At 42.2% G+C, this 14,520-nt stretch overlaps 1 protein-coding gene across 17 annotated transcripts in view; it reads left to right on the top strand.

Moving 5' to 3' along the window:
- Positions 1-14,520, top strand: part of ncor1 (nuclear receptor corepressor 1) — a 270,800-nt gene that overhangs the window by 160,521 nt on the left and 95,759 nt on the right. For 14 of the 17 annotated variants that reach the window (XM_059973760.1, XM_059973773.1, XM_059973776.1 and 11 more), the window contains exons 19-23: positions 1,832-1,964; positions 2,581-3,091; positions 3,835-3,964; positions 9,590-9,785; positions 14,057-14,224. In XM_059973760.1, the coding sequence (XP_059829743.1) occupies positions 1,832-1,964; positions 2,581-3,091; positions 3,835-3,964; positions 9,590-9,785; positions 14,057-14,224 (1,138 nt within the window). The remainder of the gene's footprint in view (positions 1-1,831; positions 1,965-2,580; positions 3,092-3,834; positions 3,965-9,589; positions 9,786-14,056; positions 14,225-14,520) is intronic. The other 3 variants (XM_059973765.1, XM_059973762.1, XM_059973763.1) reach the window with 3 other exon arrangements.

Raw genomic sequence — 14,520 nt, 5'->3', positions numbered from 1 at the left:
AACTTTCTGCAACCTCTTTTGATACTGAACATTGGAGCCTCTATATCAGATGGTGATGCAACCAGTCACAATGCTGTCCACAGTACATCTGTAGAAATTTGCTAGTCTTTAGCACCATACCAAATCTTCTCAATTTCCTAATGAAGTTTAGCTGCTGGTGTGCCTTCATGATTGCATTAATATGTTGGGCCCAGGATCGGTCATGATCTTTCAAGAATCACTGGATTCTGTTGTGGTTCCAGAGGACTGGGAAATTGTAAGTGTCATGTCACTCTTTAAGAAGGGAGGAAGGCAAAAGAAAGAAATTATAGACCAGTTAGCCTAACCTCAGTGGTTGGGAAAGTGTTGGAGTCTATTATGAAGGGTGAGATTTTGGAATATTTGGAGACTAAGGATAAAATAAGTCAAAGTCAGCATGGTTTCTGTAAAGGGAAATCTTACCTGACAAATCTGTTAGAGTTCTTCAAGGAAATAAATGACTGAGATGATGAAATAGATGGCTTTATTGACAAGTTTGCAGATGATACAAGGATTGGTGGAGGGGCAGGTAGTGTTGAGAAAACAGATAGGATGCAGGAGGACTTAAAACAGATCGGGAGAATGGGCAAGAAAGTGGCAATTAAAATAATGTTGGAAAGTGCATGATCGTGCACTTTGGTGGTAGAAATAAATGTGCAGACTATTTTCTAAGGGAGAAAATCCAAAAATCTGAGATGCAAGGGACTTGGGAGTCCTTGTCCAGAACACCCACAAGGCTAACTTGCAGGTTGAGTCAGTGGTGAGGAAGGCAAATACAGTGTTAGCATACTTTTCAAGAGGACTAGAATACAAGATCAGTGATGTGATGCTGAGGCTTTATAAGGCACTGGTGAGGCCTCACATTGAATATTTTGTAGTTTTGGACTCCTCATCTTTGAAGAGGCACTGGCATAGGAGAGAGTCCAGAGGAGGTTCACAAGGATGATTCCAGGAATGAAAGGGTTATCATACGAGAATCAACACACACCAGCATTTTGTGTGTGTTGTTTGAATTTCCAGCATCTACAGATTTCCTCGTGTTTGATCATACGAGAAAGCTTGTTAGTCTGTACTGGCTGGAATTTCAAAGGATGAGGAGTATCTCATTAAAACCTTTCGAAATGTTGAAAGGCTTAGACAGAGTAGGTGTGGAAAGGATGTTTCCCATGGTGTGAGAGTCTAGGACAAGAAGGCACAGCCTCAAGATAGAGGGTTATCCATTCAAAACAGAGATGCGGAGAAATTTCTTTAGCCAGAGTTGGTGAATTTGTGGAACTTGTTGTCATGTGCAGCTGTGGAGGTTAGGTCATTTGGTGTATTTAAGGCAGAGGTTCTTGATTGGACTTGGCATCAAAGGTTATGGGGAAAAGACTGGGAAATGAGGTTAAAGGAGGAAAAAAAAAGATCAGCCATGATTGAATGGTGGAGCAGACTCGATGGGCCAAATGGCCTAATTCTTCTCCTTTGTCTTTATGATCTTATGCTCTTATGGTCTACAAATGGTCATCAATGTATACTTTTAATTAAATATGAAATTGAACGCTCTGACCAATTGTAAATTGGCTAAAGGACAAAGCTAGGTATGTGGACTTAGGTCAGATAAGTCTGTTCTTGAGCAAGTTTTTACACACAACCCCTGATATTACAATCACTTGTGGAAAACCTCATAGCTAATGCAAGAGTTCCCAACCTTTTAATGCCGCGGCCCCTGCCATTAAATGAGGGGTCCTTGGACCCAGGTTGGGAACCCCTGATCTAATATATGCAGAGCTACAAGGTACACATTAGATTTCTCACTTCTCTTTCTCCTCAGCAACAGATGTCACGGAGGTCACGGGAAGACCGGGAAGTTTCTCAATGTGAAAGCATTGCCTCGACTGTGTCTGTACAAGAAGACGAGGACAATGAAGTATCCAATGAAGAGGAGAATGCAGAGGATAGTGAAGGTATTAAGGCAATTGAGCTGTAGTGTGTTTGAAGTAGAGCACTACAAGCTTAGATAAGAAGCAGTAATGGGAAATTTTGTGGTCCTTCTGTCTACTGATCTCCCCACTCTGTGGCTGTTATTGCTGCCTAATGAACATACCTTGCTTGCCAATTTGTTGGTCCTCCTATTCCTCTTGGGATAATTCAGAGTGGGCTTTCACGTTACGACTCCATATTCTTTTCCCTTTGTCTCTTCAAATACATACCACAGTATGCAGCAGACAGGAAGGGGGGGTCAGCTGAAACAAACCCTCTGGCATCCCTCAGAGGCAAATGTTGTGTAAGGCTGTTACAAATGTGCATACCATCAAAATGTATGACAAAGTGGGTGGAAAACATTCTGGGTGGCTAACCATATATGCCACAGCTGCCAATGCTTTAGCTTGTGTACTCATGGTCTTGGGTAACTCTAAAGTTGTACTATACTTCTCATCCTCTACATATATGCCACACACCCATCTGTACTGAAGAAGAGCCTCCTGCCAATCAGGCAATGTTCTAAACAGGCTTTATTTCTATTTTACCTTTAAAGCCACACCATATCTTCTGTGTTCAATGCTAATTCTTTATTTCCAGCAGCGGAAAACAGCTCAGATACTGAGAGTGCACCTTCACCGTCTCCTATGGAAACAAGCAAGTCAAGTAAAGAGAGTACAGAGCCCAACAGGTTGGTGGGAGAAGAACTTAATCCTACCACTCAGAATAACTCAGATGTGCAACCAGTGTCAGTAACACCAGCTGCCTCCTCACCTGAACTTCAGATCAAGCAAGAGATGAACTTGGGTTTTGAGGAGTCAATGGAGGAGCAGAGGGACCCTGAAGCTGAAGCAAAGCCTCTTTTTGATCCCTTGGTAAAGGCCAAATCTGAACCAGTGGATATGGATGTTAAGCCTGAAGAAAATGTACAGGTTAAAGTAGAAGTGGATGCTAAGGAGAAGGAGTTTGAGAAAGTTAGGCAGCAGGAAACTGGTTGTGAGGTTTTGGACCTGCCGCAACATGGAGCACCAGCGGAACCTCATTCAGACAACGATTCTAGTGCAACTTGTAGTGCAGATGAAGTGGAGGATGGCGAGAGCGAAAGGCAAAGGTGAGGCCATGCACTTCACTACATAAGCAGAATTGCTGACTTGTTTTTTTTATAGAGTCATGGAGTGATACAGCATGGAAACGGGCCCCTCTGTCCAACTTGTCCATGCCGAAAGGGTCATCTACCTGAGCTAGTCCTATATGTCTGCTTTTGTCCCATATCCCTTTACACCTTTCCTATCCATGTACCTGGCTGAATGCCATTTAATTATTGTAATTTTACCCGCCTCTACCACTTCCATGGGCACCTTGTTTCATATACCTATTGCCCTCAGTGAAAAAGTGGCTCCTCGCTCGGGTCTCCTTAAATTTTCTTCTCACCTTAAACCTATTCCCTGTTATGTTTAGATTTCCATGCGCTGGGAAAAAAAAGGCTATGATCTTCCACCTTATCTGTTCCCCTCATGATGTTATTAATCTCTGTAACGTCACCCATTCTCCAGTACCCTAGAGAAAGCACCTGACCAGCCTGGCTGTACTTTATAGACCATATCTGCAAATCATAGATCCCCTATCAGATGCAGTCCTAATGTTTATCATATCGTGCCATAACTTCTCAAATTAGGGAGAACGTAGTGCGATAAATTAGAAACTGTTCTGCCCAGTCCTGATGAAAGTTTGTAATTCTGCAATGCCACAAATTTTCTTTTCTAAAATCTCTTTTTCATTGAAGGTTCTTGACAATAAACCTTTAGATCTATAAACTTGTGGTTAAAGTTGCTCAGTGGTTAATTTCTGTCCCAGGGTGTTTTCTCCAGAAACAAAGCCATCATTGCTGAAACCTCTCAACACTGTACTGATAACTTCAACCATGAAGCCAGTTCAGATGGATATCCAACAACTTCAGCAGCGAGCAGCGATGATTCCCAGTATGGTGAGTATTTATTCCGCCATCTGTGTTCACACATTTTTGTTTCTCTTTGTGGATGAAGGTAATAGAAAATTAACAGAGCAGGTCAGGTACTGTCTGCCATCTTGGATAGCACCATCCTTGGAGCTTTACTACCCACGAAGTTCATTTTTAGCTTAAGCACTGAGTTCAGTGCTTACTGGTTTGATATGCATAGTTCAGCTTTGCTTGAATTAAACTTTATCTAGTGTATGAACAACATTAACTATCCTCCAGTGCCTCACCTGTTGCAAAGGATGATTAAAAATCTCTGCTAGGACCCCTGCCATTTCTGCACGCCCCCACAGGATCCTAGCAAGCACCTTGTCAGGCCCAGGGGAAATGATCCACACCACCCTTATTTGCTTCATGACAGCAAACACCTACTCCTCTGTAATCTATATAGGCCCATGAAGTCAATGCCGCTTTGCCTCACTTCTGTAGACTTTGTATCTATTTCCTGAGTAAATACAGATGCAAAAAAAATTCATTTGAGATCTCCCCCATCTACTCTGGTTCCACACACAGATTGCCATTTTGGTCTTCAGGAGATTATATTTTGCTCTTGATCTATGTGTTCAATCTCTTCAGATTCTCTTTCACTTTGTCTGCTAGGGCAACCTTAAGCCTACTTTTAGCCCTCCTGATCTCTTTCTTAAGTGTTCTCTTGCATTTCTTATACTCCGTAAGCACCTCATTTGGTCCTGCCTGCCCATACCTGCTATGCACCTTTTTTTCTCTTTTAACTAGGGCCTCAATATCACTTGAAAACTAAGGTTCCCTAAACCTGTTCTCTTTACCTTTCATTCTAACAGGCACAACCAAGCTTTGTGCCCTCTAAATTTCATTTCTAAAAGCCTCCCACTTAACAAGTACACCTTTGTCAGGAAACTGCCTGTCCCAGTCCACACTGGCCAGATCCTTCCTGATACCATCAAAATTGGCCTTTCTCCAATTTAGAATCTCAACCTCTGGACAAGACCTATCTTTTTCCATATTTACTTTGAAACTAACAGCATTATGATCTCTAGATGCAAAGTGTTCCTCTACACAAACTTCTGTCACCTGCCCTGTCTCATTCCCTTATAGCAGATCCAGCATTACATGCTCTCTTGTTGGGACATCTGATAAGGGAAACTTTCCTGAACATATTTGACAAACTCTATCCTATCTAGTCCTTTTACAGTATGAGATTCCCAGTCAATATGTGGAAAGTTAAAATCAGTTATTGTAACAATACATGTTTCTTGTAGCAGTCTGCGATCTCTACAAATTTGTTGCTCTAAATCCCTTGGACTGTTGGGTGGTCTGTAATATAGCCCCATTAATGTGGTCCTACCTTTCTTATTTCTTGGTTCCATCCATAACACCTCACTAGACAAGTTCTCCAGTCTGTGTTGATGGAGCATTGTAATGACATTTCCCCCAACCAGTATTGCCACTTCTCCTCCTTTAATCCCTCCCTCAACAAAATTAAATAAGTCAACACATGGCTCAAAGGTAGGTTTGAATTTGTAGATCACTGTCATCAGTTCGAGGGAGTACTGTTCTGATAGTACAGTTCCACCTGAATAATGCTGTGACCAGAGTCCTAGCATTTTGAAGAACCAGGGCTATAGATAGGACTTTAAACTAAACAGTGGGGCTGGGTTTAATGACAAAGAAAACTGGGGAAAAGGCTGAAGGAAGGAGACTTTGGGAAGGAAGGCAATGAATAAAGGGCTGAGGGCATTGTATCTGAATGTGTACAGTGTGTAAGGTATCATATTAAAAACTCAGGCAAATGGGCAGAGGGGGAGGGATGGCCCTAATCCCTTCCACTCTTTTGCGTCTAAGACAGCGGAACCCCAGAAAATCGAGGGTGTAAAATGAGGATGTAAAACGGGACTCTATGTTGGACATTCAAAGCAGTGACAATATCTTGAAAGAATGTAATCCAAGACATGGGACAAGGGAATCTATGGGTGTGCAAAGGGGAACAATCTGTGAACAGTGAAAAACATTGTTTAAGGTTACAGTAGGGCATCAGTAGATTGGTCTGGAAATGGGAAATTTTAACATTCTGACTAGAATACAGAAGGGTACAGCACAGAACGGCCATTTGGCCCACAATGGTGTGTCGAACCAGTGATAAAGGAAATCAAAAACACACAAACGCCAATTCCTCCTACCGACACCAGTTCCATATTCCTCCATCTTTTTTACATCGTGTCCCTATCCAAACGTCTTTTAAAAGCCTGTAGTATATTTGCCTCTACTACCATACCAGGCATCCACAAATCTGAGCAAAAAAAAAACTTATCCCTCACATCCCCCCTCTCACCTTCAATGCATGCCCTCTGGGAAACAGATATACTCTATCTACACCTCTCATAATCTTGTGGTTCAACTATGTGCTCATTTGCCATTGCTGATTACCATCCAACACAAAATATTGCCCAGCACCAGCCTCCCCATTGTAGTGCAAATTCAGGAGCCTAGTCTTACAAGTTTAAGGATCTATGAAGGTGGCAGCATAGGTAGATAAAGATGGTGAAGGAGACATTTGGGATACTCATTTCATTAGCCAGGACATAGTATATAAAAGGAGAGAAGTCATGGCACATAAAATATGGATAATCCAACAGCTAAAGTACTGTACAGTTCTAGTTACCATACTGTAGGAAAGAAATGATTAGAATGGACCGGATGCAGAAATTCACCAGGATGTTACCTGCGATGAAGGGTCTTGATTGTGAGGGGAGTTGGATAGATTGCCTTTGTTTCTCAGGGGTAGAGGTGGCTGAGGAAGAACCTGATACAGGTGTGAGGAGCACAGATAGGGTAGATATTAGGAAACTTCGTTATAGCACATGTCAACAACTGAAGCGCACTGGTTTCAGGGAAGAGTTTTATGGAAGTCTGAGACAGAGCCTTTTCACCCAATAGGTGGTTGGAATCTGAAACACTGACCAAGTGGGTGATGGAGGCAGGTAGTATCTAGATGAATTGCTGCTGAATAGAAGGTTATAGACCTAGTGAAGGTAAATGGGAATGGTATCAATGGTCAGCATTACATGATGGGCTAAATAGCCTCTATTTCTATGATGTATCACCGTCTTCTAGTTTAAGATGGTGCTGGTGAGACACAGCGATACCTTACTGGCTGCAAATAAATCTACTAAGTACTCTATTAATCACACTCTTTATGGACAACATAATCTGCTATCAGTAGCCTGTAACTTCCCTTTTGGATTTGTGCTTTTGAACTGCCTGTATGGCCTGACAGTGTTGCAGTATGAACTGAAGTATTGAAGGTGCAGTAAGATTGCAGCATGGCAGGTACAGGCTGAATCAGGTTGACAGGACCCAAGCCCGGGAGAGAGGAATGAGTCAATATTTGACCATAGATGGAGTGGAATTGGAGCTAAGTTCAAGCAGCAGGGCTCGGGTCTGAAAGCAAGAAATGAGCTGATGTTTGACTGATTTAAGTGCTGAGCAGATTAAAAAGGTACAGGCTGAATTCAACTGGCAGAGTCTGGGCCTGAGAGAAGGAACGAGCCGATGTTTATCCATTGTTGGAGCAGACCTGAGGCTGAATCGAAGTGGCAGGGTCCAGACCAAGAGCTAGGAACAAGCCAATGTTTGGCTGATATATGTGCCGGGCCAGATTAAAAAGGTTGTGGCATCAGCACCAGAGGCAAGGGATGAGCAGATGTTCCCCTCGCTGCTCCGCAAGGTTTACTTGTCTGTGTGCTGAACTGAGGCTGTGGCCTGCCACTAATGAGCTCCTGGTCCAGATATGGCGATGAAATGGCTCTGTGGCTGTGGACTCAATTTGTTATTTTTTTGCACTTTGGGTGTTTGACAGTTTTTTAATGGGTTCTATTGGGTATCTTTGTTTTTTGTGGCTGCCTATAAGAAGATGAAACTCAAGACTGTATGTAGTATATATACTTTGATAATGTACTTTGAACTTCTGCTCAATTTATTCATGTTTTAATATCTTCGAATCTTACAATCTAGAGAGTTCAAAGTACTTTTATTATCAACTTGTGTATACATCATACAACCTTGAGGTTCATCTCGTAACAGGCAGACACAAAACAAATAAAGCCAAAAGAACCCATTAAAAAAAGACTCCCCAGTGTGCAGAGAAAAGAAAAAAAATAAGTCAAATCATGCAGATAATAACCTCAAGCAAATAGCGCCCTGAACTGAAGTCCACGAAGAGTGTCTGAGACTCCCTAGTTCAATGCAGAATCGAGTAAATGGTGTGGAACAGTGAGCTGAATCGGTCTGTCCCCTGGACCCTGACCTTTTCAATCTGGATCAGTGCCTAAATTGTCGTTCAGGCATCAAATTTAGTTGCTTTGTATGCTCTGGGGCCTGGCCCCACCTTGATCTGGCCTGTACCCAATCTTTGTAATTCAACCCAGTGCGTAAATCATCATCCAAGTATCAGTTCAGTTGCTTCGATACATTCTGAGTCCTGGGCCCCACCGCCTCAATTCAGTGTTCTGATTCAGCCTGGTGCTTATATCAATCAAACTTTGTGTCTTCCTCACTCTTGGCAATAGGCCCACTGCCTCACCTTGCCTTGGTTCTGCCACATCGAATTGTCTCCAAGTCCAAAGGGAAGTTGCAGATGATTGCTTGCGATGATCATTTCCCAGAAAAATAGTGACTAGCAAAGTATTTAGTTGTTTTCCTTGTTTCATCGGCCACCAGCCAGAAGTCACTGAGATTCACTGGTGGTATCTTAAACCAGAAGTTTGCAGAAACAACTACATTTAACTGGTCATTTGTATTTTCTTGCTTTATGGTCTAGTTCTTTTAAGAGTTCTCCCTCATTGCTCTTGAATGCAGATAAGATCACCAGCATTGCCTGTAACCTGCACATAGACTAATACAGCACAGAAGTGGGCCCTTGGCCTAACTCATCCATGCCAACCAAGATGCTCATTTAAGTTAATCCACTTGCCTGTGTTTGGGCATATTCCTGTAGACCATTCTTGTCTGTGTACTCATCCAAATGTCTTTAAAATATTGTTATTTTACTGCCTCAGCCACTCCCTCTGGCAGCTTGTTCTGCACGAAAAAGTAGCCCCTCGGGTCCCTTTTCGATTCCCCCCCCCCCCCCCCGTCATAAATATAGTTTTTGAATTTTTTTCCCTTGGGAAAGGGGCTAAGTGTATTCACCCTACCTATGCATCATGATATTATATACTTCTGTAAAGCCATCCATCAGTCTCTTATGCTTCAAGGAAAAAAGTTGTGGTAGACCCAATTCTTCCTTAATACTCGATCGCTTGAGTCTTGGCAACATTCCCATAAATCTTTGCATTCCTCAGCTTAGTGACATCTATAACAATGTAACCAAAACTGCACAATATTCAAGCGCAGCCTCACCAATGATTTATACAACTGCAACATGGTGTACCAGTTCCTATACTGATTGCCCAAACTGACGAAGGCCACCATGACGAATGGATTCTTCACTACCCTGTCTACCTGTGACACCACTTTCAGGGAACCACACATCCTGAAAAGTGAATAAATTAAGGGATGCATGTGTTTCTGGAGCATTCTTGTCTTGGCCAACTTTCAGCAATGTTTTCTCTCAAATAGATGGCTACTCCATATGTACCTGTCAGTGCTCCAATGAGTGGCCTGGCATTGTTACAGCGACACATCAAAGCTGCACATGACTCTGCACTACAGGAGGAGCCAGTGCGTCAACGTCAAGAACATCTAGACACTGAGCGCAGGAATTCTGCCAGCCCCAATGTTAGCAGCAAGAACTGTCCTGTTCCAAACAGAGAAGGTATGAGTAGTATAATTAAAATGGCATTGATGTTATAGTAACTTAAGCTAAAGTTTTCAAAGTTAAGCAGTGTGTAGACATCTCTGTAAACAAGCCCTCAAGTCATTACCTGCTATCCTCAAATAAATCTGTGAATTCTCATCACTATACAAAATTTCTCCAGTGTTAAGAGCTGGAGCAGGCTTTGTCATTTTATCTCTACAGCAGAGCTATTGGGGGAGAAGAAACATTGTTGTCATTATTTATTTACTAACTCTATAGATTTGTTGCACATTCCTCCCAACTCCAGATAGATAAATGGATAGGTATATACCTTATCTATTAAGTGTCATGATTGATCAGGTACAAAGATGCGGAACAAAGCATCTTTGCAATTCTCTGCTTTTGAAACTTAAACTTCATCCAACTTGTACAATATGTGGAAAGGGGTTTTAATAAGCTGCTGTGCCATATCTTCTTTAAGGGAGGAAGGCAAAAGAAAGGAAATCATAGGCCAAGCAACACACACAGGATTGCCGAAGGGGCTCGGCCCAAAATGTCAACAGTACCTTTTTCTATAGTTGCTGCCTGACCTGCTTGGATTTCCAGCATCTACAGATTTTCTCTTGTTTGTGAAATTATAGGCCAGTTAGCCTAACCTTGGTGGTTGGGAAAGTGTTGGAGTCTATATTATTAAGGATGAGGTTTCCAAGTACTTGGAGACTAATGATAAAATAAGACATAGTCAACATGGTTTTTGTCAAGGGAAATCATGCCTGACAACTCTGTTCAAGTTCTTTGAGGAAGGAACCAGCAGGGTGGACAAAGGAAAGGCAATGGATGTCATTTACTTTTATTTTCAGAAGACATGAGGCTGCTTAACAAGATAAAATGCTATGGCATTACAGGAAATGCACTGACACGGATAGAGGAATGGCTGACAGGCAGGAGAAAATAAAGGGGGTCTGCCAGTGATTAGTGGTGTTCCTCGGGGTTAGTATTGGGATTTGTATAATGGAATTAATGGCTTTGTGGCAGAGTTTGCAAATTATACAAAGACAGATGGAGGGGTAGGTAGTGCTGAGGAAGCAATGCAATTGCAGCAGGACTTGGACAAATTGGAAAAATAGGCAAAAAAGTGACAGATGGGATACAGTATGGGAAAGGTATGATGATGCATTTTGGTAAATGGAACAATAGTGCAGACTATTATCTAAATGGGAAGAAGGTTCAAATATCAGAGGTGCAGAGGGACTTAGGAGTCCTCGTGCAAGACTCCCAGAGGGTTAATTTACAGGTTGTATCTGTAAAGAAGGCAAATGCAATGTTGGCATTTATTTCAAGGTGATTAGAATATAAAAGCAAGAAGATAATGTTGAGGCTTTATAAGACACACGTCAGGTTGTACTTAAAGTATTGCCAACAGCTTTGGTCCCCATATCTCAGAAAGAATATGTTGTCATTGGAAAGAGTCCAGAAAAAGTTTACAAGGATGATTCCAGGAATGAGGGAGTTAATATATGAAGATCATTTGGCCGCTTTGAGCCTGTACTCACTGGAACTTAGAGGAATGTGGTGTGGGGAGAGGGAGCTCATTGAAACCTATCAAATGATGAAAGGAATAGATAGGGTGGATGTTGAGAAGATGTTTCCTCTGATGAGGGTATCCAGAACTACAGGGCAAGGCCTCAAAATTGAAAGGCAACCTTTTAGAATAGAGGTAAAGTGGAATTTTTTTAGTCAGGGAGTAGTGAATCTTTGGGATGCTCTGCCACAGACCGGGGTGGAGGCCAAGTCCCTGGGTATATTTAAGGGGAAGTGGATGGTTTCCTCATCAGTCAGGGCATCAAAGGATATGGCGAGAAGGCAAGTGTATGGGGCCGAGTGGGATCCAGAATCAGCCAGGGTAGAATTGTAGAAGAGACTCAATGGGCTGAATGGCCTAATTCTATTCTTATGTCTTACGGTCATATGTTTAAGATTTAGAAGATATTTACCATTCCAACCACAGGAGGTTCACAAGGATTATTCCAGGAATGAAAGGGTTATCATATGAGGAAAGTTTGAGAGCACTGGGTCTGTACTTGCTGGAATTTAGAATGATGAGCGGGAATCTCACTGAAACCTCTCAAATGTTGAAAGGTCTAGACAGAGTAGATGTGGAAAGGATGCTTCCCATGGTGGGGGAGTCTAGGACAAGAGGGCACAGCCTCAGCATAGAGGGCCATCCATTTAAAACAGATGTAGAGAAATTCCTTTAGCCAGAGCGTGGTGAATTTGTGGAATTTGTTACCATTGCCATCTGTGGAGGCCAGTTCATTGGGTGTATTTGAGGCAGAGCTTGATAGGTTCTTGATTGGACGCAGCATCAAAGGTTACAGGGAGAAGGCTAAGGAGGGAAGAAAGGATCAGCCACGAGTAAATGGCAGAGCAGACTCAATGGGCCAAAAGGCCTAATTCTGCTGCCATGCCTTGTGGTCTAAAATATAAAATGTTGAGGTTCTTCTGCTTACCAAGCAGCTATAAAAACAAAAAACCCTAAAAACCCAATTTAAGTTTTTAAAAAAACACCCAATGCACAGAGAGAGAAAACAAACAAATCAAATTGTTAACAGTAAAGCAAGCATCAATATTCGAATGAAATTAAATCCATAAATTGGAAGGCTGGAGCAGTTGGAGTGGCTCATAGTCTCTGTCTTAGTCTATCACACAGAGGCAAATCTCTGTCATGCTTGCAGTCACTAAACCTGCAGCAGCCGGAGCATGGTACAGGCTCAGCCTCAGCGCCAAAGATCGAGTAAAGCACCGCAGAGCAGAACCGGCTCAACCCTCAACTCCAGTCCCGACACCTTGCCTATTCAGTCCACCTGGTCCGGTATTTAAATTGTTCAGGCACTTAGTTGCCACCCCTCAAACTCAAGCCCAAGCTCCAGCCCTGCTGCATCAATATGCTGTGGGCCACTTTTGACTGGTACACAACCTTTCCAAATAGGTGCGGCACTTAGGTGGATCAAATCTCACTCTCGGTTTAGGTGGACGTGCTCTGAGCCAGCTCTGCTTCAGCTTTTCTCCAGTCTGCTTGCTCCAGCAATGTCTCCAATTCTGACTGTGACTCCATTTTCTCCTGGAACACGCCTTGACCTTGCTCTGTCTTGTACCTGCATGCCTTGATCCTCGAATCAACCTTGCTTTCACTCACTTGTTGTATGCAATGATCATTGACCAAAATTTTCCATATAAAAAGAGTTATTAATAGAGTATTTAATCAAATTTCTTTGCTTGAAATCCGCCTGTAAGTCATCCACGTTTAGTAGTGGCATCTCAAACTATGCAACATCTTACCCTCTTAGGTTGCCCAACATTCTTTAACCTGAAGGGCCTCTGCCATTCAAATCAATTCCAGATTGATTAAAAAGTACAAAATACTCGAAGTATTTCACAAATCAGACATTATCTTAACAGGTTTGAAACATTTTCTGTGTCATTTCAGATTACTGGTATCTGCATGATTTTGCTGTAGATTAATTTATGAATGTGGGCTTATAAGTTTCTAACTTTAGCTAACAGTAGTAAAAATTGACATACATTGCCATTCCATTGGCATCACAAGAGGCTGCACTCTGCCTGGATCTTTCCTGTTTTCTATTTGCACTTTTCATCTTCTTTGTGTTAGGTGTAAAAGCTCATTCAGTGCTACGGTGACTGATAAGTTAAGGAATTCACCAGTGCATTTTTGACTCTGGAATCAACATCTGGGATTGTGCATATTCTGTTTGATAAGGATTCTAGGAATGTTTTCATGCATTGTTAATATACCATGTTGAAAGTTATCCAAGTGCATGTGTAAATTGAGGCTAAGCACAGTTACATTACTTTGTTCATATTTATGCTTGTGCTGATGATGTACTAAAATTTTATAAAAAGTACTGTTGACCACGTATAGCCCTAATCTAGTTGGTTGGAGTGATTGGGTGAAATTACAGTGCGTATGATAAGCTAAGTTTCAGTTAAATGCCAGTTTGACAGGTAGATGAGTAGCTTCCATTACACAGTGATTGTGTGTCCTGGAATTTGCTTTCCTGTCCCTTTGCAGTTTTTCCTTACTAGTGGCGAGCTGTGTTCAGAGCTGGAAAAAGTTACTGAGCCATTTTCAGTCTAGTCCAACATTCCCTTTGTGGACCAGTTCACTCTTCATACTACCTGCTTGTAAATTAAAAAGTACATTTCTACATGGTTGATGGCTGCATGTCAAGGGTTAATAATTGAGGTGCATCTCCATCTGTCTCCAATAGGTAAATCATTTGCTTTCATGCCATTTCACGAGAACCGGCGAGTGATGGAGCAGGAACCTCAGGCAGCAGGGGCAAGATCGGCATCACCTTATCGGTTGTCTCCAAGGGAATCCTGTAAGCTTTCTCCACAACCAGAGCTGAATGCCTTGCGGTACAGTGTACCACCAGGTACTGAACCCACAGTTATCCAACCTTTGAGATGCCTGTTGGTATTTGGCAGTTTACTTTACTCATTTTGTACATTGTGTGTACTGGCATTTCAGAATGTTAGTTTGTAGCATCCAGTACATCTGCAGTAATTGGAATCAGGGTAGTATTTCTAAATTCTTCGAGAAATTCACACAGTAGTGCAGCTGCATCACAGCTCGAGCAACCCTACTTCCATTCTGGTCTGCTAGTGTTGTCTATTGGAGTTTGCACATTCTCTTGTGACCTTTTAGATTTCTTGCAGATGCTCCGTTCTC

The sequence above is a fragment of the Hypanus sabinus genome, chromosome 6, assembly GCF_030144855.1.
Source record: "Hypanus sabinus isolate sHypSab1 chromosome 6, sHypSab1.hap1, whole genome shotgun sequence".
In the NCBI taxonomy this organism is placed as follows: Eukaryota; Metazoa; Chordata; class Chondrichthyes; order Myliobatiformes; family Dasyatidae; genus Hypanus; species Hypanus sabinus.
This window is presented reverse-complemented; position numbering and strand designations above follow the sequence as displayed.